Genomic DNA, 27,611 nt, shown 5'->3' on the forward strand with positions numbered 1-27,611 from the left:
TGATCAGTGGCACCCTACTGAGTAAACATGTTTTCTTCTGCTCTGCACCTGCTCCTATCAAGTTTCAGGGGAGATCTTTCTTCCCTTAACAATAATCAGAATCACAGTGATCTATTTTTATTCTTTCCTGAGTCCAAGCAGCCCTCACCCCACCTGTTGAATATTGCCTTTGGGTTCAATAAGGTAAATATCGTAATTAAGGGCAGAAGGAAGATTTTTATCCCACTGTGCCTAAAAGGCTGGATGTATAAGATACATATTGTGCCAAAAAATCCTGGAGGCCAAGACATAGAGCAGGTGAAATGGGAAGGTACATCTGTGTGATGCTGCCTTCTAGATCAGAAATTTTGATTGATGTCCTCAGCCTTGCCTGGAACAGGGAGCAGAGATTGCACCCTCTCACCTTCTTGGTGCTAAATACATGCTCCACCTCTGAACCATCACCCTTCAGCGCTGAGACCGGACCTGGACACCTCCCTGCATTTGTCAATTCACCGCAATCTCTGATTTGCAATAATTTGGGGCTCATTGCAAACAGAAGCTAGTGTTTGGTGGAACAGCTACAAGGAAAGCATAGTAGGTAGACCCAGAATGATTATACTACTTGTGTTCCTGCCTCTTGCAACCAATGGGTTGCAGCTGAGGGCAAAATGCCCACTGAACACGATCAAGGAGCGAATGTTGGCTTCAAATTTTTACCAGCTAGCAGACCACCTCATTAGTGGAGTCACATCTCAAAGATTCTTTAATGAGCAACATCCATTCACCTTCTCCAGCACCCCTGTCAGCAGACTTAAGTCGTAAGTAATGATGCATTGATATATTTCTGCTTCCTATCTACTCTCCCTTTCCCATAATACACTTGTTTTCTGATACCTTTGAAAAAATTCCTTTTGTTTCATTCCTTAATTTATTTAAAGAGTTCTATATGTCTGTTCAGTTGGGGGAAAGCCATTTTTCAAAGCATTTTATAATGTATTTTATGTAATTAGTAGCAGTAGTTTTGCCATGTACTGCTCTCCAAAGCATGACTTGTTTTCTAGAAGGTAGGAAGTCTTGTGGGATGTTTTTGAGTTGCAGGTTTTTTTGTAGTAAATAAAATGGGAACACAATTCTTTTCCCATGCACAACAAAATCATTGCAACTGCAAATTGTAAATGTCAACTGTCATTTGCAATGCAGCCTGGGGGTTAATGTGGCTCAAGGGACTTTTGGTAGGTCACCAGAAATGAGGCTGATTTGTGTTCTGATCTTCCCTCCATACTCCCCCCTTGCAAAAATACTGTAGACACAGGTACAGTAGACCTCTGTCTCACTTTGCTCTACCTCTTGGTCTATTTTCCTAGTTGCTTTGATTAATACAAAAAAGAATGTGAGGCTGACTGTGTGACACACTTTTTTCACAGCTGGGTGGATAAGAAGAACTCACACGTTATTTCCTTCTCCCTTGCTGTTCGGGATATTAATCATAACCCCAGTCTCTTACGCAACATCACCCTGGGCTACAGCATCTATGATACCTTTTGTGAGGGAAGACTGACTTCTGACTCCATGACAGACCTGCTTGCTGGTGGGAAAATCAACATTCCAAACTACAGCTGTGGGAAGCAGAAAAGGCTGCTAGCTGTTCTTGAAAAGAGTGAATTTGACATCTCCACACACATTGCAAACATGTTGGGTATCTACAAGATCCCACAGGTAATCAATGGGTCCAAGTGAAACACTCCTGGCAATATTAGCCACTTTGTTGTTGTTGTTGTTGTTGTTGTTGTTGGCATCTGTCTGTCTTGAAAGACAATGGAATGAGCCTCTGGGATGAAGTCAAACCACTGTTTTAGCAGCATCAAAGTCACCTCCACAGTCCACAAGCCTAGGCAGTGGGTACAGAAGTCCTGGGCTGCCCAGATGACAAGACCTCCCTCTCAGCCTCACTGCTGTGCTCCAAAGGAAAGCAGAGCAATACATTTGGCACAAGCTTGGCTGCAGGAGTTGCTGGAAGGAGGCAAACAAAGCACCACTCAGCTGACTTAGGATTTGTGCAGGGTTCACTCTTTAGCCTTTTCTTCTCCCAGATGTTGGAGGATATGAAGGGTGATGGAACTCCCTTGCAGTTGAGGACAGACAGGGCCCTTTCCAATGTCTTTCTAGGGCCTACTAAAAACTTTTATTTTATTGCAGTAGGCATTTTAATTGAAGTTTGTTATATAGTTTTACCTTCTTCATTGTTTTTTACTGAATCTTTTTTAACTGCATAGAGGATTTTGCTTTTTTTGTTTGTTTGTTTTAAAATATATTTTTATTACGTTTTACGTAACAAATTTAAACAAATCATTCACCTCTTCATTTAGGATTCCCTGAATCCTTTGACTTCCCTCCACCTTTCCATTATCAATCTTTTTTTCCAACTGTTTATCTTATTTTCTTTAATTTGTTAAATGAATAATAATCCAATTTTCCATGGCTTTTCGTACATTACAAGCATTACTCAAATCGTGCCAAAGTTTTTAGTTGTTTACAGTCTTCTCTTAAATTCATTATACCATGCCACCCGTAGGCATTCCCTCCATAACACGCACAGACATTTCCCCTTACTTTCTAGGAGGAAAAAAGTGAGTGTTATGGTGCAAAAAATACGGTAATTTTTTCCTATACCTTCTTAGAATTCTTCTCTTCCTGATTCCTGATTTTCCCAGTCAATTTTGCCATCTCTGCAAAGTCCATCATCTTCACCAGCCGCTTGTCTCTGGTTGGAACCTTCTCTTCTTTCAATATCTGGGCCAGTAGCATCAACGCTGCTGTCGGCGCATACATGTATAGTCGTTTCTGCTCCTTCAGAATCTCTGTACCTAGAATGCCTAACAAAAAAGCCTCTGTTTTTTTCACAAATATTGTTTTAAACATTTTTTTCCCAACTCATTGTAAATCATTTCCCAGAATGTTTTTGTTATCTTGCACATCCACCACATATGGTAGAACATGACACCTTTTTCCTTATATTTCCAGCAAACATTGGGAGCAGTTCTCTATAATTTTACAGGTGCTAAATACCACCAATATATCATTTTCATATAATTTTCCTTCAACGCACAGCACACTGTAAATTTTGTCTTCCCTCCATAGTTTTTCCCCAAGATGAAAATTGGATATTGTGCCCAATATCTTGTGCCTATCGTAGCACTACTGATTTGACTTCATCTTTAGTATGCCACTCTAGCAACAATTTATACATTTTAGAAAGTAACTTCACATCATTTCCCAATAATTCTTTTTCAAACCTTGAAATTTCTGTACTAAATCCATTTTTCTTATCTATTTTTAACACATCATTTACTTGGTGATATTGCAACTAGTCGGTAACTAACTGTCTTGTATCTTCAAAACTTTTCTATTTCAGTTGGTGTTCTACTTCTATGAGCAACTCTATATACCATATTTTTGGCTCTATAGGACACACCTTATCCCCTCCAAAAATGAAGGGGAAATTTGTGTGCGTCCTATGGAGTGAATGCAGGCTTTCGCTGAAGCCTGGAGAGTGAGAGGCATCGGTGCGCACTGACCCCTCTCACTCTCCAGGCTTCAGGCAGCTATCCGCAAGCCTTCGGAGCACTCCGACTGCCACTGCGCTCCCCGGGCTTCAGGCAGCTATCCGCAAGGTCTAAGATATGGTTATTTTTCAAAGTTATCCACTCTCGCAGCCAGCAGAGACATGACGCCTCATAATATAATTTCAGATCTGGCAAAGAGAAGCCACCTCTTTCTTTGGTATCATTTCCATAGATTTTTTTCATGAAAGTCCAAGACACATTGTCAAAGGCCTTCTCTGAACCCACAAACATCAATGCAGCCTGCATTTCATTCCTGATCTCCAGATATTCTATTATATTAATTATATTCCTTATATTGTCCATCTGTTGTCCAGGTAGAAAGCCTGCTTGATCATGATGAATTAGCTCTTTTAACACCAATTTCAAATGGTTTGCCATATTATGTTATGCAGTGGTACCTCAGGGTACATACGCTTCATGTTACATATGCTTCAGGTTACAGACTCCGTTAACCCAGAAATAGTACCTCGGCTTAAGAACTTTGCTTCAGGATGAGAACAGAAATTGTGCTCTGGCGGCACGGCAGCAGCAGGAGGCCCCATTAGCTAAAGTGGTGTTTCAGGTTAAGAACAGTTTCAGGTTAAGAACAGACCTCCGGAACGAATTAAGTACTTAACCCAAGGTACCGGGATTGCCTCTTTCCATCAATCTGGGATTTTCCCTGTGTTCGATATTTTATTCATTACAACCTTGAGCGGTTGTATCAGAAAGTGTCAGGGGACTGCCATCAGAACAGGGGAAGGAGGCAGGGTGGCTGCTGGGATACAGAGAGTCTCCGAAAACTCCTGAGGAGCAGCTCCTCTTCCAGTGGTGGGAAAAGCCACACCTCCAGTGAAGAAGAGAGGGAAGGGGCCAGCCAAGCGAGGAAAGGGCTCGAGGGTGCTGCTGAGAGCCCCAGCGCCTCACCTCGCCAGGCTGGCCAGGAGGGATGCACGCCACTTCCGTCGCCTAGCTTGCACAGAGGGGTGAAAAGCAAGGAGGGGAGGAGGAGGCCTGGGGTGCCAAAGCTCTTATTTTTGGGGAGAAGCCAGAAGGGGCCACTCCCAGATTCTGCAAGTGACTAAGACAGACATGAACTTTGTGGATCTGCACTGAAAATAGTTTGCACAATAAAACCTGTAAAAGACAGGTCAGAGTCCTGCCTGGTTACTCACGAGCAACCACCACCAGCATCTGACAGAAAGTCTTGTGGTTTTATATATGTGGCTGATAGACCATCTGGCTCTGGCGATTTATCTAATTTTGAATGTTTAATTCCTTGCTGCACCTCTTGTATCATTATTAGTACTCGATTATTGGCTCGATATAGCTCTGTGTAGAAAACAGGAGTGCCTGGCGTGCTCTGGTCCATGGGGTCACGAAGAGTCGGACACGACTAAATGATTAAACAACAACAAGCTCTGTGTAATATTTTACCAATTGTCTTTTAATATCTATCTATTATTTTACCTTCTATTTTCAATTTGTTTATTACATTTTGTCCCTTTTTCTTTTTTAATTGCCAAGCAAGCAGTTTTTCTGGTTTATTTGCGAATTCAAAATTTTTCTGCCTTAACATTTTAATCTTCCATTCAATTTCTTGGTTCACCAACATCGAGAATTGTGTCTGTCACATTTTTATATTCTGTTTTATTGAGTTTTATTCCAGCTTTTTTTATTCAATTCTTTTTCATTTCTAATCAGTTCTTCCAAAATTTCTTTCTTTTTACCTTCTCTAAGTTTTTGGGGGAATGCACTTTGCTGAAATAAAAAATCCTCTCATCACTGCTTTACTTGTATCCCAGACCGTATTAAGTTCTGTCTCTTGATTCAGATTTAATTCAAAATAGTCTTTCAGAATATTTTCTCCTTTTTGCAAAGTTAATTGGTTATCTATAAGACCTTCATTTAACCTGCACCTAAATGTGGAGTTTTCTTCTCCTTTCAGTTCCAGTAACACTGGATTATGGTCTGAGAGTGTCCTTGGTTGTACAGTGGTACCTCGGGTTACATACGCTTCAGGTTACATACACTTCAGGTTACAGGCTCCGCTAACCCAGAAATAGTACCTTGGATTAAGAACTTTGTTTCAGGGTGAGAACAGAAATCGTGCTGCAGCGGCGCGGCGGCAGCAGGAGGCCCCATTAGCTAAAGTGGTGCTTCAGGTTAAGAACAGTTTCAGGCTAAGAACAGACCTCCAGAATGAATTAAGTACTTAACCCAAGGTACCACTATATTTCTATTCTTTTTGTTCTCAGTGTTAGTTCATTTCATGTCCATATTGAGTCACTTCTTCCAGCAGATTCATTTGGTTCTGAAAAATGAATATATTCTCTTTGAAATAGATGTCTAAATCTTCAGACATCAATCAATTTTAGGTTCTCCACCATACTGAAAAAAAATTACAGGTAGCATTCCTTCTTTTGAGTCTGTTTTTCTTATTGTCCTGTCCATTTCTAAAGAGACTGCTCCATTTAAATCACCTATTAATATAATCTTTTGATCCATAAACTCAAACAATTTTTCTTCCAATTCTTAAAAAAAATCTTTTTTGTCATTTGGCGCATAAAATATATAAATAAAATAGAAAAGATGAATCTGAAAAGTTTAACTTGGAATGTTAATGGACTAAACAATAAATTAAAAGGGAATAAAATTGAACATGTATTACAAAAAGAGAATTTGGACATAATATGCTTGCAAGAAACACATGTAGCAAGAAAACATAGAAGAGTCTTGATAAATAAATGATTGGGGATGGACTTTATAACATCAGATAAAACAAAAACAAAAAAAAGAGGTGTGGTAATTTATGCTAAAAATAGATATAACCTGAAACAGTTATTTAAAGATGAGAATGGAAGGATGATAGCAACAGAAAAAACTTTACAAGGCAAATGTTTTTTGTGATAATTGGAAACTATAATTAAAAAGGTCTAATTAAGGGTCCTGTTTATCTTCTTCTTAATTTTCGTCCTCTTTTTCTGCCAGATCTGTTTCTCCTTCTGTACCTACTGCTTCAGGCTTTCCTCCTCAAAGTTCTTTTTTGTATTTTCTCCAGAACTTCTCCACATCTTGTACATTTTTACATCTTTGCTTTTCCCCTTTATATGTAAACAATATGCTCCCTGTGTCACTAATGTAAACAATATGCTCCCTGTGTCACTAATTCCATCGTTTCCTCTCTTATTTTTTCTGTTCTCTTTTCTGTTCTCTTTCTTCTGATTGAGTCTTTTTTGTTGTTTCCTCTAAACCCTGTGCTTTTTTTACTCAACTCTTGCATGGATTTTCCCCAGTCTGATGTTTTTGTTGTAAATTCTTTAATCTATCCCATTAAGCCGTCCACAGTTTTGATCTTTTGTTTCCCAGACATTTTCTCCAATATATCTGTATTCTCTCTTAAGTCTTTTTCCCCGATCCATTAAGATATCTGCAATAACTACCTTAGGTTCTGTCTCTAGGGTGGATACACTACTTGTCTGTGTGGTAGTTGTAGCTCCAGCCTCCAACTGTGGCTTCTTTGATGCCATATTTCCAAAATTGTAAAATTTATTCATATGTCCTACTTTCATTTCTCCCCAAACTACTATATTTCCCACCCTCAAATATTACTTCCACTCTCCCTTAAAAGGTATGAAGGAGAGAGAAAGAACAAAAAAAGAAGAAAAAATTTTCCCCTCCTGTAATTGCCTCTTTTTGCCACTAGGTATCCTTTCTTTTCCTCTCTCCTCCTCACCCCCTCCTACCTTCCCCTTCCAACTCCTCTTTGTTTTCCCTTTGCATTCCATTTCAACTTGTTTAGTCTGCTTGATGTTTCCTGCTGATAAGGTGAGCTCTCAAAGCAAAGTCATCTTTTTAAAACAAATCTCTGCTTCTCTACCACTCCTTGCGCCATTGCATTTTATAATCCACAAAAGGCAGTGGGGGGGGGGGGACTGAGGGAAAAAGGGGAAAGACCAGTTCCAGGAATTGAAATAACCATCCATGTCCCCCCTCCCTAGCAAGATAATCGGTAAAAGAATTACTTAATTTTTTTTTTTTAAAAATGTTTTATTTCCAAAATCTCTTTCCATTTCCTCAATAGCTCAGTTATGGGTTCGTTCTTACTGATAAATTCCAGTCCCCTTTTGTCTACCAAATGCTGCCAAACCAAGAAGCGCAGTACCAAGGGATGGTCCAACTCCTCCTGCATTTCAGGTGGACGTGGGTCGGCCTCTTTGCTCCAGACAATGAAAGTGGTGAAAGGTTCCTGAGTACCTTAACACATCTGATGAACAAAAGGGAAATTTGTGTTGCCTTCACACAAAGAGTACTACGAAAAACTTGGCTATGGATACCCCGTGAAGCACCTGCCATGTGGAGACAAGTCAATGTATTTGTTTACTTTGCAGACTCCCAAAGTGGACTTTACACAATCATAGAGGTACAGTCCTTACTTGAAAGGATACAGACTGAGGGGAAAGTCTGGATAACCACAGTTCTTCAGAACAAAATGTTGTTGCGTGATATTGATTGCCTCCAGTATGCCCATGGCTCTTTGTCCTTTGTAATGAAAACCAAAAAAAGGACGAAGAAGGACTACTATGGGCCAATGTCCTTGACTAGTCAACGGTATTCGGAAGAAGCATTTGATTGTTCCTATTCAAAGCATCCCTTGTCTGTGAGGGGTATGACCAAATGCAGAGAGAAGGATAATGTGAAGATGCTGCCCCAGGAAGAGATTGAAAGAATCCTGTCCCAAGACAGCTATGTGAACTACTTGAGTATCCAAGCTGTGGCTCAGGCCTTAAATGCCGCACATTCATCCAGGTCAAAGAGGATGTTGATTGTGGGTGGAGGCAGCATGGAACTTCAAAAGCTACAGCCATGGCAGGTATATCGTTTTCCTTTTACAAACTGGAATTCATTGTCCCTGCTCTGGAATCATCATGATAGGATCATCTGAATCTGTCTTGCACTGTGTCAGAACACTGGTTAGTATTGTCTACATTGACTGACTGGCCGTTGACATTGTTTTCACCTGCAGACAGATATCCATCAGAGCTTCTCCCATCCAGGTTTCCAGGGGAAGGGAATTCTCCATGAGTTACAAATGGAGCACAACAGAATTGGCCCATCACTGTACGGCAGGTCTAGCCCACAGATTAAGTGCTATATTCCTGCTGAGAGAAGTATTATCCAATAATTTGCAGGCAAACACAGCAAAACACACAGAGAGATATGGAGCTTACTGAACCAATGCTCTGATTCAACAGTTACCTACTTCTTAGCAGCCTCCTACACTGCAAAGTTTGGGAATCCACAAAGAATCTAGATCTAACATGAATACTGAGGAGGACTTTTTACAATATGTAATAGACACACTAGGACTAAACACTGCCATATTAGACTATCATTAGACAGCAATACACTTTTAAGCTTTTTGAGGTCCCAGGGGAGTCATGTTGCTCACTGGGACACCATAGGGCTTAAACTCAAGACCCTCAAATTAAGAGTCTCACGGAGTACCTACCCAGACCCTGATATCATAGTTTGAGACTCATTTTTGTGTGCCGCCTCCTCAAGAGCTCCAGAGGGTGGTAAGACAAGAGCCAGCCCTCTCTGCAGTGACTTCCTATTCGTGGAATGTTCTCTTCAGGGAAGTTCGGTTGGCACTTTCACTATTCAGCTTACAGTGTAATAATTCGGATTTTGCCCATCCCAAAAATGATGAAGCAGATTGAGGCTGTCTAATAATCTAGTACAGTCAGATGATTCCAGGTGAGAGATATTTTAGTTCTTATTCAGAGAAGATTAGGATGCGGAGGGTCTTGAGTTTAAGCCATGTTGCATAATTCAGCCCTGCTTACTCACTGCTGGATTTTCCTCTGTCATTCTAGCTTCATCGTTTCTTGAAAGAAGTCCATTCGTGGAATGTTCTCCTTATGGAAGTTTGGCTGGCACCTTCACCATAAAGCTTTTGGTGCCATGCAAAACTATTCCTCTTCAACATGGCACTTATCTGATTAACATCCTATACCCCTTTTAAATGTGTTTGTGTAAGGGGTTGGGGGAATGTTGTTATTTGTGTGGGGGTGTGTGTGTGTTTTATCGTGTATTTGTGATATTATATTCTTATATTCCCTATATATTTGTATATTATTTGATTCCCAGTGTGCCACTCAATATCCTTCTTTACACTGTTTCATCCTGCTGCAGAAAGATGACTTCATCCTTCATAGAACTTAGTGTTCTTCCTTTAATAAAGCCATGTTCATCATGTTTTACATATTTCCCCATCCTTGACCACTGGTCCTGTTAGTTAAGGATGATGGGAGTTGTAGCCCAAAACATCTGGAGGGCTGAGTTTGCCTATGCCTGTCTTAGAATCATAGAATTGTAGAATTGGGAGGGCCATGAGGGTCACCTAGTCCAACCCCCTGCAATAAAGGAATATTTTGCCCAACATTCATGACTCTCAGACTAAGAGTCTTATGGTCTACTGACTGATCTTACCCTTCAAATCAACCATTCTAATTCAGCCCTGCATACGCATTTCTGGATTTTCCTCTGTCATTCTAGTTTCATCGTTTCTTGAAAGAAGTCCAGTTCTACTCTAATACTTCAGCTGATGGACAGTACCTGGATGAGAATGGGGCACTGGCCATTGACTTCGATATCGTGAACTGGGTGCTGTTTCCTAATAACTCTCATGATAGAGTTAAAATTGGGAGAATAGAGGGACAAAAGTCCTCAAATTTGAAGTTCACCATCAACCCAGAAGCAATTGTGTGGCCCAAGCTATTTAAGAAGGTAGGGGGAAATGGATCTGTCATTTTATTAACAACTGCTATGCTCTAATAACATTTAGAATAGTACATACAAGGCTTTGACTGCAATCTTGTTGGGGCTTCTTTGGAGCTAGGTCCATTGAGTGCAATGAAACCTGCTCTTGAGTAAACATGTATAAAATTTCAAGGTAAATAGGAGACATTTCAAGCACATTTCCCCAACTTGGTGCCCTCCAAATATTGTGGACTACATCTCCCATGCACCCCAGCCAGCATTGTGCAAAGATATCTGAGGGGCAGCAGGTTGGGTAAGGCTGGAGTATAGTAAGGCATTCCACATCTTTTTGGGCATAGAGACATGATACACAAGCAAACTGGGCACCAATTTCTGCACTAGGTGCAGACTTTGAAAGCAACACCAATGTCACTATTGGCAGATGTCATGGCAACAGATGGAGGACTTGTTTTATTGCTGATGTTCGTATGATGGTTTATGCCATGCTTCTGTTTGTTGTTAACTGTTATCTTAGTACTGCAGTTTGCAATACTATTGTAGCATAGAAATGTGAGATATCAATGTTAAGGGGGGTGGGGATGGGGGAGCAGAAACACCCCCCAAAATTTTCTTCCGTGCAACTCTGCAAAATATAAAGAGAAATGTAACTGCCCCAAAATAGAGCCTGGGGTCAACTTGGGTCTGTGTCCAAAGGCATAAATACCCCTATCACTTTCTCCTTAGTGCTCAGTTTTCTCTTCATGCCTAGACCGTACCTCGATCAAGATGCACAGAAAGCTGTCTCCCTGGATATTCCAGAAAAGTTCAGGAAGGGAAGCCGCCCTGCTGCTATGATTGTTCTCCCTGCTCAGAAGGGACCATCTCCACTCAGGAAGGTAGGAGAGGAACTTGGAGAAAATGGCATCTGATGAGAGGATGGGGCAAATATTTGAGCCATTCCAAATAAGATGTTAATAACCATAATTAATGAGCAGTTTATATTTTATAGTCTCGCTGCATTATTTGTTCTCTAATACAGATGGACCTTCTAGTTTGTGGGGAGCGAGCCCCCCCCCCACTCTCTTATGATGTCCTTGCTGGCTGTTCCCTCCCTTCTGTTTCTCTTTCCATTATCTCATAGCTAGGTAACTCTGGTCTAATCTGCTCGATGTCCTGTGTCTCTCCCTCTTCAGAGAGGAGCTGATCTGCCTGAGAATGCATTCCCCAATCCTCTGATTCAGACCATTCCCTGAGAGGCACCTCTTTTTCTAGAAAATAGCACTGAAAATGTCACCCCATGAACGAAATGCCCTCTTCAAGGAGGGTTCACCTATTGCCAGCCTGTAATGGTCAGGGGTCCCTTTGCCTTTTTAATGTCCCCACAGCACCAGGAAACTTAATTTGCCCATCTGCTGAGACTTGTAGAATTTTTCAGGTTTTAATTATGGTAGGTCCTCTACAGAATTTTGTCTTATCGTTTCGACTTCTACTACATCACCTGTACAGTTTTACTGATGGATAGGTGAAACATCTTCCAAATCTATCCATAAGAAAAACCGAGGATATAAGGAAGGCCTTGCTGCATAGAAAAAACAGCCCTCCCACCCCCGTGTGATCTCCAGCAACTAGTATTCAAAGGACACCTCCAATGTTGCAGGGAGTACATGTCAGTGAATCAGGTACTGGGAACTTTCAAAGGCCTGGAAACGATGCCTTATGAGGAACGGCTAAGGGAGCTGGGCATGTTTAGCCGGGAGAAGAGGAGGTTAAGGGGTGATATGATAGCCATGTTCCAATATATCAAAGGATGTCACATAGAGGAGGGAGAAAGGTTGTTTTCTGCTGCTCCAGAGAAGCGGACACGGAGCAATGGATCCAAACTACAAGAAAGAAGATTCCACCTAAACATTAGGAAGAACTTCCTGACAGTAAGAGCTGTTCGGCAGTGGAATTTGCTGCCAAGGAGTGTGGTGGAGTCTCCTACTTTGGAGGTCTTTAAGCAGAGGCTTGACAACCATATGTCTGGAGTGCTCTGATGGTGTTTCCTGCTTGGCAGGGGGTTGGACTCGATGGCCCTTGTGGTCTCTTCCAACTCTATGATTCTATGATTCTATGTTGAGTGAGGGGAAAGTGAGCAAGAGCACCAGGGTGTACTGGGTTGACCAAACCTGTGGCCTCTGGAGGGTTGTTGTCCTGCCATGGAGTCAGTTAGCACTAGGGCCAGAGAGACCACCTGACAATTTCTGAGAGGTCCCAGCAGTTCAGGAATGGAGGCTATGCCACACAATAATACTCCTCTGAGTTCCTTGGAGGAATCATATAATTCTAAAGCAATACGTGATTTTAGAAACAACAACAACAACAACAACAACAACAACAACAACAACAACATTTATTATTTCTACCCCGCTTACAAGAGAAGGTTAAATATACATTAAAACATCAGTCGTTAAAAACTTCCCTAAAGAGGGAATAATTGTAGCTTCAATATATTATAAAATAAGTTGGGTCTTAACACATCTGCTTCTCAATATTTTTTATAAAATGCTTTTTATTGAATTTTTCCACAAACAAAATAAAACAATCTTTACAGTCATTCTTAGTGTCATCTTATTTACATTGTGTAGAATCACGCCTCGACTTCCTTCCTTCCCAGTTACGGTTTTCTTAATATAAATCTTCTCTTACAGTTTCTTCTTCATTTCTATACACGTCACAAGAATTATATTAACCTTGCTGTAGTTTTTAAACTTCTACAATTAATTCCTATATATGTTACAAATTTACCCCATTCTTCTACAAACTTTGCCCCTTTTTGGTGTCGGATTTTATACGTCATTTTCGCTAATTCTGTGTATTCAAAAAATTTAGCCTGCCATTCCATAACCGTTGGGATCTCTGGTGACTTCCATTTTTGGGCTACAAAGATCCTAGCTGCTACCATGGCGTATTGAAATAATTTATGATCCTCCTTTTTCACTTCCTCTCCTATTATCCCTAGTAAAAAAGCCTCCGTTTTTTGGGGGGGAATGTGTACCTAAAAAGTTTCTTGAGTTCATTATATATTAAGTCCCATAATTTTTTCATCTTTTCACATTCTCACCACATGTGGTAGAGATCCTCATCCTTATGTTTACATTTCCAGCAGGCTTTGTTACCCAGTTTCTACATTTTCGCCAATTTGACCGGGGTAATATACCACCGGTACATCATTTTTTCTAAGTTTTCCCTTAAGGTGGAACACGCAGTAAATTTCATTCCTTTGTTCCATAGTTTTACCCATTTATCATATTCTATGTTGTAACCAAAATCAAAATTTCTTTATTTCCTTCGGGTCTTTTATTTGGTATTCTCCTACTTTTATTTTATTTATCACATTCTGTTTTTGTCTTTTTCTTAATTGCCATGCGAGAAGTTTCCCTGTTTTATTAGCCGATTCAAAGAATTTCTGTCTCATTAATTTGATTTACCATTCAACTTCCTGGTTTACCAATATCAAAAACTGAGTTTGTAACATTTTAATTACTTGCTTGATCTGTTCATCTTTGGGTTTTATCGTTAATTTATCTTTGGGTTTTATCGTGAAAAGATCACACTCTTCCAATTGGCCAAAAATTTCTTCTTTTTTCTTTTCTCTCAACTTTCTCCTATAATTATTTTGCTGAATCAGGAAACCTTTCATGACGGCTTTACTCACATCCCAAGCAATGTCCAGACTTGTTTCTTTATTTAAATTCCATTTAAAATATTCTTTCAAAGTCTCCTTAGCTTTTTCAATCACTCTAAATTCTCAAAAAGGTTTTCATTCATCCTCCATCTGAATGAATTTTGTTCATTACATTTAACCTCTAAAATTATACGGTTATGATCTGATAATGTTCGAGGCAATATTTCACATTTCGATGTTCTTGGAATTAGATCCCTTGAAATCCATATTAGAACTATCCTCCCCCCAACTTTGCTGTGGCTCAGAAAAAAAGTAAATTGCTTTGTGGTTGGATGTTTGAGTCTCCAAACATCTATTAAATCAAAATTTTCAACAAGATCGAAGAATGTCCTTGGTAATTTACCTTGTTTAACTTTTTTCTTTTTTGTTAGTCTGTCCATTTCTGGCATCACCACACCATTGAAATCTCCTATTAATATTATGCTTCTCAATATTCAAACATAACAAGAAGCTGCCATTATACTGAGTCAACCTATTGATTCATTTAACCCAAGGTTGTATAATCCAGCGATCCAGAATTTTTTCTGGCCTTTGCACTAGATCTCAATTTCCCAGGTGAAAATAGCAGCTGGGTGCTGCTGCCAACCTGTCGATCACCAAATGCATAAGTGATGTCAGCTGATTTCATGCTTTAAAGCCCTGATTGTCAGCACTTCAAAGTACAGTGTGGGTCTTTTTGAAAATCCTGTACGAGCAGCTCAACAGCATGCACACCATTGCAGGTTTGGGAATGATGTTAGGATACTGAACTGTGTTTTCCTCTCTACAGATGCTGATGAATGCACCAAATGTCCAGAAGATCAGCATCCAAATGAGGACCGAGATCAATGTGTCCCCAAAATATTTACCTTCCTGTCCTATGAAGAATATTTGGGGAGCCTCCTGGCTTCCCTTGCTCTCTTCTTATCCTTAACCACAGGCTTTGTGTTAGGAATCTTCCTTAAATACAAAGAAACCCCCATAGTCAAAGCCAACAACAGGGACCTCTCCTACATCCTCCTCATCTCTCTACTGCTCTCCTTTTTGTCCTCCTTACTCTTCATTGGAAAGCCAAGGAACGTGACCTGCCTTCTCCGACAAACAGCCTTCTGCATCATCTTCTCAGCTGCTGTCTCTTCTGTGTTGGCAAAAACCATCACTGTAGTCCTGGCCTTCCTGGCCACTAAGCCAGGGAACAGGGTGAGGAGATGGCTGGGGAAGGGTTTGGCCCACTCCATTGTCATTTCCTGCTCCAGTGTCCAAGTTCTCATCTGCACCATCTGGCTGGGGATCTCGCCTCCATTTCCAGAATTTGACTTCAGCTCCCAACTTGGAGAGATCATTGTCCAATGCAATGAAGGCTCTGTTGCCATGCTTTACAGTGCCCTCGGCTACATGGGCTTCCTGGCTGCCATCTGCTTCACAGTGGCTTTCTTAGCAAGGAATCTACCAGGGGCTTTCAACGAAGCCAAGCTGATCACCTTCAGCATGCTGGTCTTCTGCAGTGTTTGGGTGTCCTTTGTGCCCACCTACCTGAGCACAAAGGGAAAATTCATGGTAGCCGTGCAGATCTTCTCTATCTTGGCCTCCAGTGCTGGGCTTCTGGGCTGCATCTTCATTCCCAAATGCTACATTATAATATTGAGGCCTAATCTGAACACAAAGGAGCACCTGACAACAAAAAACTAAACATGACATTTGATCCTTAGCTCCACTGATATCATAAAATTGTACAGTTGGTCCCAGCCAGAATCTCAACTGGAGTTAAACTGATCATGACCCATAGCAGGATTTCATAAGTTTCTTAAGAAGTTGCAATCTGAATTGCTAAAGTACAAAAGAACTTAGCTGAATTAGGAAGAAATGACTACATAAGGGATATAGGTAAAAGGTCTTTTGGGAATATAAGAATAAGAACAATTTATTATTTATTTCTCCAGCCATCCTGGGCAGATTACAGCACATAACGAAACATTATAAAACACCAACCATTAAAAAATTCCTGATACAGGCTTGACTTCAGGTGTCTTCTATAATTTATGTCATTCTTTATTTCCTTGACATCTGAGGGGACATGTTCAAAAGGGCGGGTGCCACTACTGAGAAGGCCCTCTACTTTGTTCCCTGTAACTTGCTTCTCATAGTGAGGGAATTGGCAAAAGGCCCTCGAAGGGGGACCTCAGTGTCCAGGCGGAAGGACTGGGGTGGAAGCATTCCTTCAGGTATACAGGGCCAAGGCAGTTTAGGGCTTTAAAGGTCAGTACCAACACTGAATTGTGCTCAGAAACGTGCTGGGAGCCAGTGAAGAACCTTTAGGACCAGCACTATACAAAAAGTTTATGAGATGTTTTTGGCAGATGATTCTTGATGAGGATCAAAAATGTAAGGCTCGGAGAACATGGAAGGACATGACTGAAGTTTTGGTTTTGGACTGGACATGGACATGGACATTGATTTTAGATCGTCAGAAAAGAGATGAGTAGTCTCAGGAAAATTAAAATTGCCAGACCTGGACATAAAGAGAACTTGGCTAAAGTTTTGTGCCATCTACAGAATATCAGGATGCATGTGATAATGGCCTCATGTAGGAATTTTCTCATTTCTATGCCAGCAATTTCAAAGTATAGAACCAAGTGTTTTTAAGTCAATCGATTGTCTGCTCTTCAGAAATAGCTGCACCTGGGCAGAATCTGCCTCTCTGGAAATACCTTTGCTGCTTTGCATGTGTCAGTTTATATTGATCTCTTGTGTTGTTTCCTTCAGATTTCTTCTCTGTATTACAGACTCTAATTCTTGAAGAAAAATCTCCTTTTATGACATTATTTCTGGTGTCTCCCTGTATGTCTTTAATAACTGACACGCCATTCACCAGTCTAGCATCTGTACGATTGCACCTGCCATCAGACATCTCAGTTTGATTAATCTCACACCAACAGAGGGGTGACCCTAAATTAAAATCCTGCACAACAAACAACAAAAAGTCCTTCTCCACCATACCCCTCAATGAAGCTGCTTCAGTAAAGAGAAATTGATGGAGATTAGGGGTGTAACATTGTGTTACAACCATATAAACCCAAATTCCGGTGCTAAAAATAAATTCCTGATGTGAGCATGTGCTCGGAGGTATCCTGGGCCTTAGTTCTGAATTACACATTGGGAGATTGCTGCAGTAGTCAGCCCCAGTGTGCTTACAGGTTTCCTTGGGGTATCTGTTTGGCTGATGTGAAAACAGGATGCTGGATTACATTAGCTTCATTCATCCCAACACAGGTGCAGGGCTCATCTGATGTTCTTATGATGCCCCTCCCTATAGTCATTATTTTGCACCAGGGTCTGGTTGAGCTAGAAGCTTGGGTAAAGCAAAGTAGGCCCTGAGAGTCCAATAGTGATAGAAGGGGCAGAGTTGAGAATGCCATCTTAACTGAGAGCTCCCATTATTGCTGGCTTGGCCCACCTGCCACATCCAGCAGCACAGGGGTTAATGGGTGGGGTCCAAAAGGGATGCCCAATGCCCAGAATGAAGAAATGGCACCTAGTGGTCAGCAGCAGAAGCAGCAGTCTAATGCAGAGCCAAACAGCAATAAGAGAAGGGGAGAGAAAATGTTGGACCCTCCTACCGTGGCGGCGATGTGTGACGTCTTTTATTGAAAGATTTAATACTCTTGTTGGTTTTTGAAATTCATTGTGTAAGCCTATTTCATAGAATCATAGAATGTTAAGAGTTGGAAGGGACCCAAAGGTCATCTAGTCCAAATCCCCTAAGGCAGTCAGAACATGTGGCCCTCCGACCTCTGCTTAAAAACCTTCAGTGAAGGAGAGTACACAACCTCCTGAGGGAGACCTTTCCACTGTCTAACAGCTCTTAACAAAAACCGAAATGACCTTGTTAATGTTCCCAGACAGACTGCTCTCCAGAGAGAGCTCAGCCCCCACAAAGCCCCCCCCCCCGTCACCTTTACCCTTGAAGATTTGTGACAGCCTGTTGAGTAAACATGTTTTCTCCTGCTCTGCACCTGCTCCTATCAAGTTTCAGGGGAGAACTTTCTTTCCTTAACAATAATCAGAATCACTGTGATCTATTTTTATTCTTTCCTGAGTCCAAGGAACCCCCACCCCTCTGCTTGAATATTGCCTTTGGGACCAATGAGGTAAATATCATAATTAAGAGCAGCAGGAAGTTGTTTATTCAACTATGCCTGAAAGGTTGGATGTATAAAATATATATTGTGCCACAAAATCATGGGGGCCAGATACAGAGCAGGTGAAGTGAGAAGGTACATCTGTGTGATGCTGCCTTCTAGATCAGAAATTTTGACTGACTGGCTTTCCATAAAGGGTATATCCTCATGCTTGCCTGGAACAGGGAGCAGAGATTGCACCCTCTCACCACCTTGGTGCACAATAGATGCTCCACCTCTGAATCATCACCCTATAGCTCTGAGACCAGAACTGGACACCTCCCTCTATTTGTCAATTCACTGCAATCTCTGATTTGCAAGAATTTGGGGCTTATTATAAACAGCAGCTAGTGTTTGGTGGAACAGCTATAAGGAAAGTGTAGCAGGTAGACACAGAATGATAGCACTCCTCCTGTTGCTGCCTCTAGCAACCAATGGTATGCAGCTGACGGGAAAATGCCCACTGAATCCAATCAAGGAGCAAATATTGGCTTCAAATTTTTACCAGCTAGCAGACTACCTCATTAGCGGAGTCACAGCTCCAAGATACTTTAATATACAATATCCTTTCACCTTTTCCAGCACCCCTGTCAGCATACTTGACTCGTAAGTAATGATGCATTGATACACTTGTTTTCTGTCACCCTTTCACATTTTCATTTCATTTCATTAATTTTTTCAAAGAATTCTTTGTGTCTGTTCAGATGGAAGGAAGCCATGTTTCAAAGCAATTTATAATGTATTTTATGTAATTAGTAGTAGTAGTTTTGACATGTACTGCTCTCCAAAGCATAACTTGTTTTCTAAAGGGTTGGAAGTGTTGTGGGTTGTTTTTAGAATCATAGAATCATAGAATCATAGAGTTGGAAGAAACCACAAGGGCCATCGAGTCCAACCCTCTGCCAAGCAGGAAACACGATCAGAGCACTCCTGACATATGGTTGTCAAGCCTCTGCTTAAAGACCTCCAAAGTAGGAGACTCCACCACACTCCTTGGCAGCAAATTCCACTGTCAAACAGCTCTTACTGTCAGGAAGTTCTTCCGAATGTTTAGGTGGAATCTTCTTTCTTGTAGTTTGGATCCATTGCTCCGTGTCCGCTTCTCTGGAGCAGCAGAAAACAACCTTTCTCCCTCCTCTATGTGACATCCTTTTATATATTTGAACATGGCTATCATATCACCCCTTAACCTCCTCTTCTCCAGGCTAAACATGCCCAGCTCCCTTAGCCGTTCCTCATAAGGCATCGTTTCCAGGCCTTTGACCATTTTGGTTGCCCTCCTCTGGACACATTCCAGTTTGTCAGTGTCCTTCTTGAACTGTGGTGCCCAGAACTGGACACAGTACTCCAGGTGAGGTCTGACCAGAGCAGAATACAGTGGCACTATTACTTCCCTTGATCTAGATGCTATACTCCTATTGATGCAGCTCAGAATTGCATTGGCTTTTTTAGCTGCCGCGTCACACTGTTGGCTCATGTCAAGTTTGTGGTCAACCAGGACTCCTAGATCCTTTTCACATGTACTGCTCTCAAGCCAGGTGTCCCCCATCTTGTATTTGTCCCTCTCATTTTTTTTGCCCAAGTGCAATACTTTACATTTCTCCCTGTTAAAGTTCATCTTGTTTGCTTTTGAGTTTCCGGTTTTCTGTCGTAAATAAAATGGGCACACAATTCTTTCCCCCACGCACAACAAATTCTATGCTACTGCAAATTGTAAATGTCAGCTGTGCTTAGTCACTTGCAATGTAGCCTGTGGGTCAATTTGGCTCAAGAAACTTTTGGTAAATCATGAGGCTGATTTGTGTTCTGGTCTTTCCTCCATCCTCCTCCCTTGCAAAAGAAATACTGCTGACACAGGTACAGGTAGACCTCTGTCTCACTTTGCTCTACTTCCTCGACTCTTTTCCTAGTTGCTTTGATTAATACAAAATAATAATAATATGACTTTCATTTCACTGAATAACTGTGCGACACACTTATTTCACAGCTTTGTGGATAGGAGGAACTCACACATTATTTCCTTCTCCCTTGCTGTTCGGGATATTAATCATAATCCTAGTCTCTTACCCAACATCACCCTGGGCTACAGCATCTATGATACCTATTCTAAGGGAAGACTGACTTCTGAGTGCATGACAGACCTGCTTGCTGGTGGGAAGATCAATATTCCAAACTACCACTGTGGGAAACCGAAAAGGCTGCTAGCGGTCCTTGAAAAGAGTGAACTTGACATCTCCACACACATTGCAAGCATGCTGGGCATCTACAAGATCCCACAGGTAATCTATTCTAGCAAATCTTTCCGCTTCCTCCACCATCTTAAACCTTCATCACTTTCCTTTGTAAGTGAAGGTTATTCCTTCTGGTAGTTCCCACCTCTTCTTCTTGAGTGGATTGGTCAGAAATTTATAATTCTGCCTTTTTTAAAGCAACCTCTCTGGGACTTCTCTCAGAATAATTATATTTTTCTTGTCTATGCAGAGCCTTTTTTGTAGTTTGTTTCGAGGCTCCAATCTCTTAAAGCTACAGAGTTTAGACATACCAAACAATCATCTGGCCACTTGTTTGCCTTTGCTATGTTGGAGGTGACTCTGAAAGCATTATCAATCATACTATGCTATGAAACTCCAACCACTGTGCTATTTCTTTTATCAGTCTCTCAGTAATGTTCTCATTCTGCTCTTCCTCTATCCCTCTAAAATGTAGAGTCATCTGCCTTTGTTGGAGTTTCAGAATAGCTATTGAATCTAGGGTTGCTTCCTGAACCTCTCTCAATTCTCCATTTTCTTATTTAAATTTATCTTGAAACTTCTTCCTCCCAAATTAGTAACTGGAATGCAAGACCCTCCACATCACCTCCACAGGAATAAAGTACAACATACACTCTCAGAGTGTCCTTTTAAGTCCACCTTAGGTTGCTCATGTCAACCTTTAGTCCTCTTCAACCTCTTGGATGGTCTAATCCAAATAGCCATCATCTTATTTTCCCCCTTTCGCCACTCCTCTCTCTGTCACTACTTTTCCACTCAGTTCTTCGCCCTTCACTTCACACCTTTCTTACAGTTTGTTGTCTTCTTGCCAAACTGTTTTCCTCTTCGTTTTCCTCTCCCACACTTTTGCTCTCACAGTCCTCCCTTTGGCATCTTGTCTTCTGTTGTCTGCTTTTTCCTTGCCAATTGTTTCCAGCCCTTCTGGCTCTCCCTGTTTTCCCTAATGTGGGCCAAGCTGAGCCTGCTTTGATATGTTGAATCACTTTCTTGCTTCACCTTTTCTTTCCTCCCCCTGTGGACATTGTTTCGGTTGTATTCTGTTGTATTGTCTCTAGTACGGCCGCTGTCTTATACACTTTCACTTTAACTGTTCCTCCAGGGTTTGTTTTTTTCTGTCTTTCACTTTTGACATGCTCTTTAACCTCAGCTTTCATTTCCTTTCGTTTATGCTGTATCTATAGTCCAGGCAGAGTACGTTTTACCAAGTAATAGAGGACTTCCTTTTTACCCCCTTTCTTGATGCCAAATATATTTGTTCAGTTGTAGTTTCTTTTGTAAGGTCCCCTTTTTCGCTCTATTACATTATGGGGATATGGAAATTTACCGCTTAAAATAATATTGTTTTATTTCCAAGAAAACATTGAGGTTTCCACTGAATCTATCATATTTCACATAGAAGTATCCAGTCCTAATCCTGAAACACAAGCCATCAATCTCTTTCTCTTTTTTTACCAGCTCAGTTATGGCTTTGTTCTTTCTGATAAATTCCAGTCCCCTTTTGTCTACCAAATGGCCCCAAACCAAGAAACGCAGTACCAGGGGATGGTCCAACTCCTCCTGCATTTCAGGTGGACGTGGGTCGGCCTCTTTGCTCCCAACAATGACAATGGGGAAAGCTTCCTGAGTACCTTGACACCTCTAATGAAAAAAAGGGAAATTTGTGTTGCCTTCACACAAAGAGTACAACAAGAAACTTGGCTATGGATACCCCATGAAGCACCTGCCCTGTGGAGACAAGTCAATGTATTTGTTTACTTTGCAGACTCTCAAAATGGACTTTACATAATCATAGAGGTACAGTCCTTACTGGAAAGGATACAAAGTGGGGGGAAAGTCTGGATAACCACACTTCTTCAGAACAAAATTTTGATACGTGATATTGACTGCCTTAAGTATACCCATGGCTCTTTGTCCTTTGTAATGAAGACCAAAAAAAGGATGAAAAAGGGCTACTATGAGCCAATGTCTTTGACTAGTCAACAGTATTCAGAAGAAGCATTTGATTGTTCTTATTCCAAGCATGCCTTGTCTGTGAGAGGTATGACCAAATGCAGAGAGAAGGATAACGTGAAGATGCTGCCCCAGGAAGAGATTGAAAGAATCCAGTCCCAAGACAGCTATGTGAACTACTTGAGTATCCAAACTGTGGCTCAAGCTTTAAATTCTGCATATTTATCCAGGTCAAAGAGGATGTCGATTGTGGGTGGAGGCAGTTTGAATCTGCAAAAGTTACAGCCATGGCAGGTATGTCGTTCTCATTTTGCAAACTGCAATTTGTTGTCCGTCCCCCCCCACACACACACACAAACACACCTCTGGGATCACCAAGATATGGTCATCGGAAATTGTCTTGCACCAAGTCAGACCACTGACTGGCCATTGACATTGTTTTCACGTGCTGGTAGAAATCCATCAGAGTTTCTCCCATCTAGGTTCCCAGGGGAAGGGAATTCTACATGAGTTACAGATGAAGCACAAGAGAATTGGCCCATCACTATACGGGAGGTCAAGCTCACAGAATCAGTGCTATATTTCTGCAGACAGCAGTATCATTCAGTAATTTGCAGGCAAAGACAGCAAAACACAGAGAAAGATGTGGAGCTCATTGAGCCAATGCTCTGATTCAACAGTTACCTACTTCTTAGCAGCCTCCTACACTGCAAAGTTTGGGAATCCACAAAATGTCTAAACATGTAGAATCTAAATCTAATATGAATATTGGGGATGACCTTTTACAAAATGTAATAAGCACACTAGGACTAGACATTGCCACATTAGACTATCATTAGACAGGAATACTCTTGCAAGCGTTTATCTTCCAATTAAAACAGTTTCAAAGTTCAGAAACTTCAGAAGATTCAAAATTCAGCAGTCATGTTGCATACTGGGACAACACTTTTTTAGCATATTACATCAAGATTAGGATGTAGAGAGAACATGAAACCATGTTTATAATTCAGCCCTGCTTACTCATTCCTGGATTTTCCTCTGTCATTCTAGCTTCATCATTTCTTGAAAGAAGTCCAGTTCTTCTCTAATACTTCAGTTGATGGACAGTACTTGGATGAGAATGGAGCACTGGCCGTTGACTTCAATATTGAGAATTGGGTGCTATTTCCTAATAACTCTCATGATAGAGTGAAAATTGGGAGAATAGAGAGACTAAAGTCCTCAAATCTGAAGTTCACCATTAACCCAGAAGCAATTGTATGGCCCAAGTTATTCAAGAATGTAGGAAAAATTGGATCTGTCATTTTATTAACTATGACATCTGCTATGCTCTAATAACATTTTTGAATAGTACATATGAGGCTTTGTCTGCAATCTTGTGGATACTTTCTTGAAGCTAAGTTCCACTTTTAATGGATCCTGCTCTTGAGTAAACATGTGTATAATTTCAAAGTAAATAGGAGAATTTCCAAACTAGAGCAGAACACATTTCTCCAACTTGGTGACCTCTAAATATTGTGGACTACAACTCCCATGCAAACCAGCCAGCATTGTGCAAAGATATATGAGGTGCACCAGGTTGGGTAAGGCTAGAGTATAGTAAGGTATTCCACATACCTTATGTGCATAGACACATGGCACACAAGCAAACTGGGCACTAAATTCTGCACTAGGTGCAGACTTTGGAAGCAACACCAATGTCTCCATTGGCAGATGGGATGGCAACAGATGGAGGATTTTTATTGCTGTTCATATGATGGTTTATGCCATGTTTATGTTTGTTGTTAACGGTGAGATATTAATGTCAAGGCGGTGGGGTTGGGGAAGAAGAAGCACCGAAAATGTTTCTCTGCCTCGCACTTCTGCAAAAAACAAACAAAAATGTAACTGCCCCAAAATATGGTCTGGGGTCACCTGAGGTTATCAGAAGCAAAAATCTCTTCTCTGGGATCCTTCCAAAATTCTATTATCTGTGTCCAAAGGTATAAATTCACCTTTCACTTTCTCCTTAATGCTCAATTTTCTCTTCATGCCTAGACCGTGCCTTGTTCAAGATGTACAGAAAGCTGTCTCCCTGGATATTCCAGAAAAGTTCAGGAAGGGAAGCCGCCCTGCTGCTATGATTGTTCTCCCTGCTCTGAAGGGACCATCTCCACTCAGGAAGGTAGGGGAGGATCTCTGAGAAAATGGCCTTTGATGGGAGGATGGGGCTAATATTTGAGCCGGTCCAACCAAGACGTTAGTAATGGCCAGCTCTTTTTCCCCCCGCTGGTACTCGTTGGAATTCATTTCCGTCATCTGTTAGGTGAGCACTGTTGCCATTCTAAGAGAACACTGGAGGCATTCATTTATTTTTTAAAATATTTTTTTATTTGTTTTACATAAAGTTGTACACATTAAACATAGCCATTTCAAAAATATAAAAAAATAAAAAGAGCTTATGCAACTGGACTTCTCTATGACCCTTCCCCTCTACAGGGAGGTGGGACCAATTCAGATGGTCCGCCCCCACCACTTAATGGATCCAAATGGTTTCCAGAGAGTGGTAGGGGATGTTTTATCCCATGTTGATGGCCTTTCGGCAGATTCCCAGCCCACTCCGGGGGCAGAGAGCAGGCGGGGGTGGGGGTGGCGTGCGTCCTGGGGGTGGGGCGCGTCACCCACAGGGGCGGGGCGCGTGTCCTGGGGGATTGCGCTGCAGGGGCATCTGAAAGCAGCCCTGTTTAGGGAAGTTTTAATTTTTGATGAATCATTGTATTTTAATATTCCGCTGGAAGCCACCCAGAGTGGCTGGGGAAACCCAGACAGATGGGCGGGGTATAAATTATTATTATATTATTATTATTTCAAACCTTCAGATCTCATTCCCTCCCATGGGTTCCATTTCTTAAAAAAGTACCCTCTTTCCTTTTACATTTCTAGCATAGAGTCGAGCTGGTTCTATACATTTTTGCAGGTTTAATGCGTGTCAAATACCAACGGTACATCATTTTCATGTAATTTTCTTTCAACAAACCGCAAGCTGTAAACTTTGAATCCTCTTTCCATAACTTTTCTTATGATGAAAACTGTGTGTTATAACCAAAATCCATTGCCCAGTGAATCATTACTGGTTTAACTTCCTCATCTTTAGTAAACCATTCTAAGAGTAATTTGTACATTTTTGAAAGTAATTTCACATTATTTTCCAACAGATATTTTTCAAACCTTGACATCTCTGTATCAAAACCCTTTTTTGAAGACATCATTTAATTGATGATACTGTAACCAATCTGTTAATAACTCTCTAATGTCTTCAAACTTTTACAGTTTTAATTGATCTTCTACTTAGCAATTCTTTATGAATTGCCCAATCACCTCTCATATTAATTTTTTAATCAATATTCCTTCTAGCGGGGGGAGCCACCATGGTATCCTCCACTCTAGTAAATTTTTATATCTCTCCCAAACCTTGTAGATTGATTTTCTTATCAAGTGGTTCAGGAATCCCATATGTACTTTGGTTTTTCCATACCTTAAATATGCATGTCACCCGTACCTGTTATAATGACCTTCTAAGTCTAATATATCAGTATTTTTTAACAGTATCCATTCCCGAAACCAGCATAGGAAGGACGCTTCATAACATAACTTTGAGTCTGGCAAGGAGAAGCCACCTCTTTCATATTTTATCCTTGGTTTTGCCCCCTGCCAGATAAATTTAGATATCACTTTTTGCCATTCTTTAAAGTGCCTTGCGCCACTGATCATGGGTAATGATTGAAGCAAAAATAACATTCTTGGTCCTGCCATGGAGTCAGTCAGCACTAGGGCCAGAGAGACCACCTGACTATTTCTGATAGGTCCCAGCAGTTCAGGAATGGAGGCAGTGCCACACAATAATACTCCTCGGAGTTCCTTGGAGGAATCATAGAATTTTAATGCAATACGTGATTTTACAAATTATAATTCTAGCTTAACACATTTGCTTCTCAATATTTCAATATTACAAGAAGTGCCTTTATAGTGAGTCAAACTATTGATCCATTTAACCACAGTCGTTTAATCCAGGGGTCCAGAATTTTTTCTGGTCTTTGCACTAGATCTTAATTTCCCAGGTGAAAAAGCAGGTAGGTACTGCTGCCAACCTGTTAATCAACAAATGCAACAGTGATGTCAGCAAATTTGAGGTGTGTGACTGATGTTAGGATACCAAAGTGTGTTTTTCTCTATGCAGATGCTGATGAATGCACCAAATGTCCAGAAGATCAGCATCCAAATGAAGACCGAGACCAATGTGTCCCCAAAGAAATAACCTTCCTGTCCTATGAAGAATGTTTGGGGAGCATCCTGGCTTCCCTTGCCCTCCTCTTATCCTTAGCCACATGTTTTGTGTTAGGAATCTTCATCAAATACAAGGAAACACCAATAGTCAAGGCCAACAACAGGGACCTCTCCTACATCCTCCTCATCTCTCTACTGCTCTCCTTTTTGTCCTCCTTCCTCTTCATTGGGAGGCCAAGGAACATGACCTGTCTTCTCCGTCAAACAGCCTTCTGCATCATCTTCTCAGCTGCTGTCTCTTCTGTCTTGGCAAAAACCATCACTGTGGTGCTGGCCTTCCTGGCCACTAAGCCAGGGAATAGGGTGAGGAGATGGCTGGGGAAGGGTTTGGCCCACTCCATTGTCATTTCCTGCTCCAGTGTCCAAGTTCTCATCTGCAGCACCTGGCTGGGGATCTCTCCTCCATTCCCAGAATTTGACATGAGCTCCCAGCTTGGAGAGATAATTGTCCAATGCAATGAAGGCTCTGTGGCCATGTTTTACACTGCCCTCGGCTACATGGGCTTCCTGGCTGCCATCTGCTTCACAGTGGCTTTCCTAGCCAGGAAATTGCCTGGGACCTTCAATGAAGCCAAGCTGATCACCTTCAGCATGCTGGTCTTCTGCAGTGTTTGGGTGTCCTTTGTTCCCACTTACCTGAGCACAAAGGGAAAATTCATGGTAGCTGTGCAGATCTTCTCTATCTTGGCCTCCAGTGCTGGGCTTCTGGGCTGTATTTTTATTCCCAAATGCCACATTATTATATTGAGGCCTGAACTGAATACAAAGGAGCACCTGACAACAAAAAACTAAACATGACATTTGATCCTTAGTTCTAGGAATATCATAAAATTGT

The 27,611-nt window shown here is 41.2% G+C and overlaps 2 protein-coding genes across 2 annotated transcripts; both read left to right on the top strand.

Moving 5' to 3' along the window:
• Positions 1-591: 591 nt before the first annotated feature.
• On the top strand, positions 592-15,744 carry LOC310700991 (vomeronasal type-2 receptor 26-like; the record flags this gene model as incomplete). The annotated part of the gene is made up of 6 exons (XM_083490952.1): positions 592-800; positions 1,407-1,698; positions 7,669-8,457; positions 10,146-10,376; positions 11,119-11,245; positions 14,846-15,744. 6 exons carry the CDS (start codon positions 592-594, stop codon positions 15,742-15,744), a joined length of 2,547 nt encoding a protein of 848 aa, XP_083347078.1.
• A 1,812-nt stretch (positions 15,745-17,556) lies between these two features.
• On the top strand, positions 17,557-27,568 carry LOC310700992 (vomeronasal type-2 receptor 26-like; the record flags this gene model as incomplete). The annotated part of the gene is made up of 6 exons (XM_083490953.1): positions 17,557-17,684; positions 20,221-20,512; positions 21,959-22,747; positions 23,504-23,734; positions 24,491-24,617; positions 26,670-27,568. The coding sequence occupies 6 exons, from the start codon at positions 17,557-17,559 to the stop codon at positions 27,566-27,568; spliced, it is 2,466 nt and encodes an 821-aa protein (XP_083347079.1).
• Between the last annotated feature and the right edge of the window lie 43 nt (positions 27,569-27,611).

This window comes from Podarcis liolepis (genome assembly GCF_965112155.1).
Source record: "Podarcis liolepis genome assembly, chromosome: 2".
NCBI lineage: Eukaryota > Metazoa > Chordata > Lepidosauria > Squamata > Lacertidae > Podarcis > Podarcis liolepis.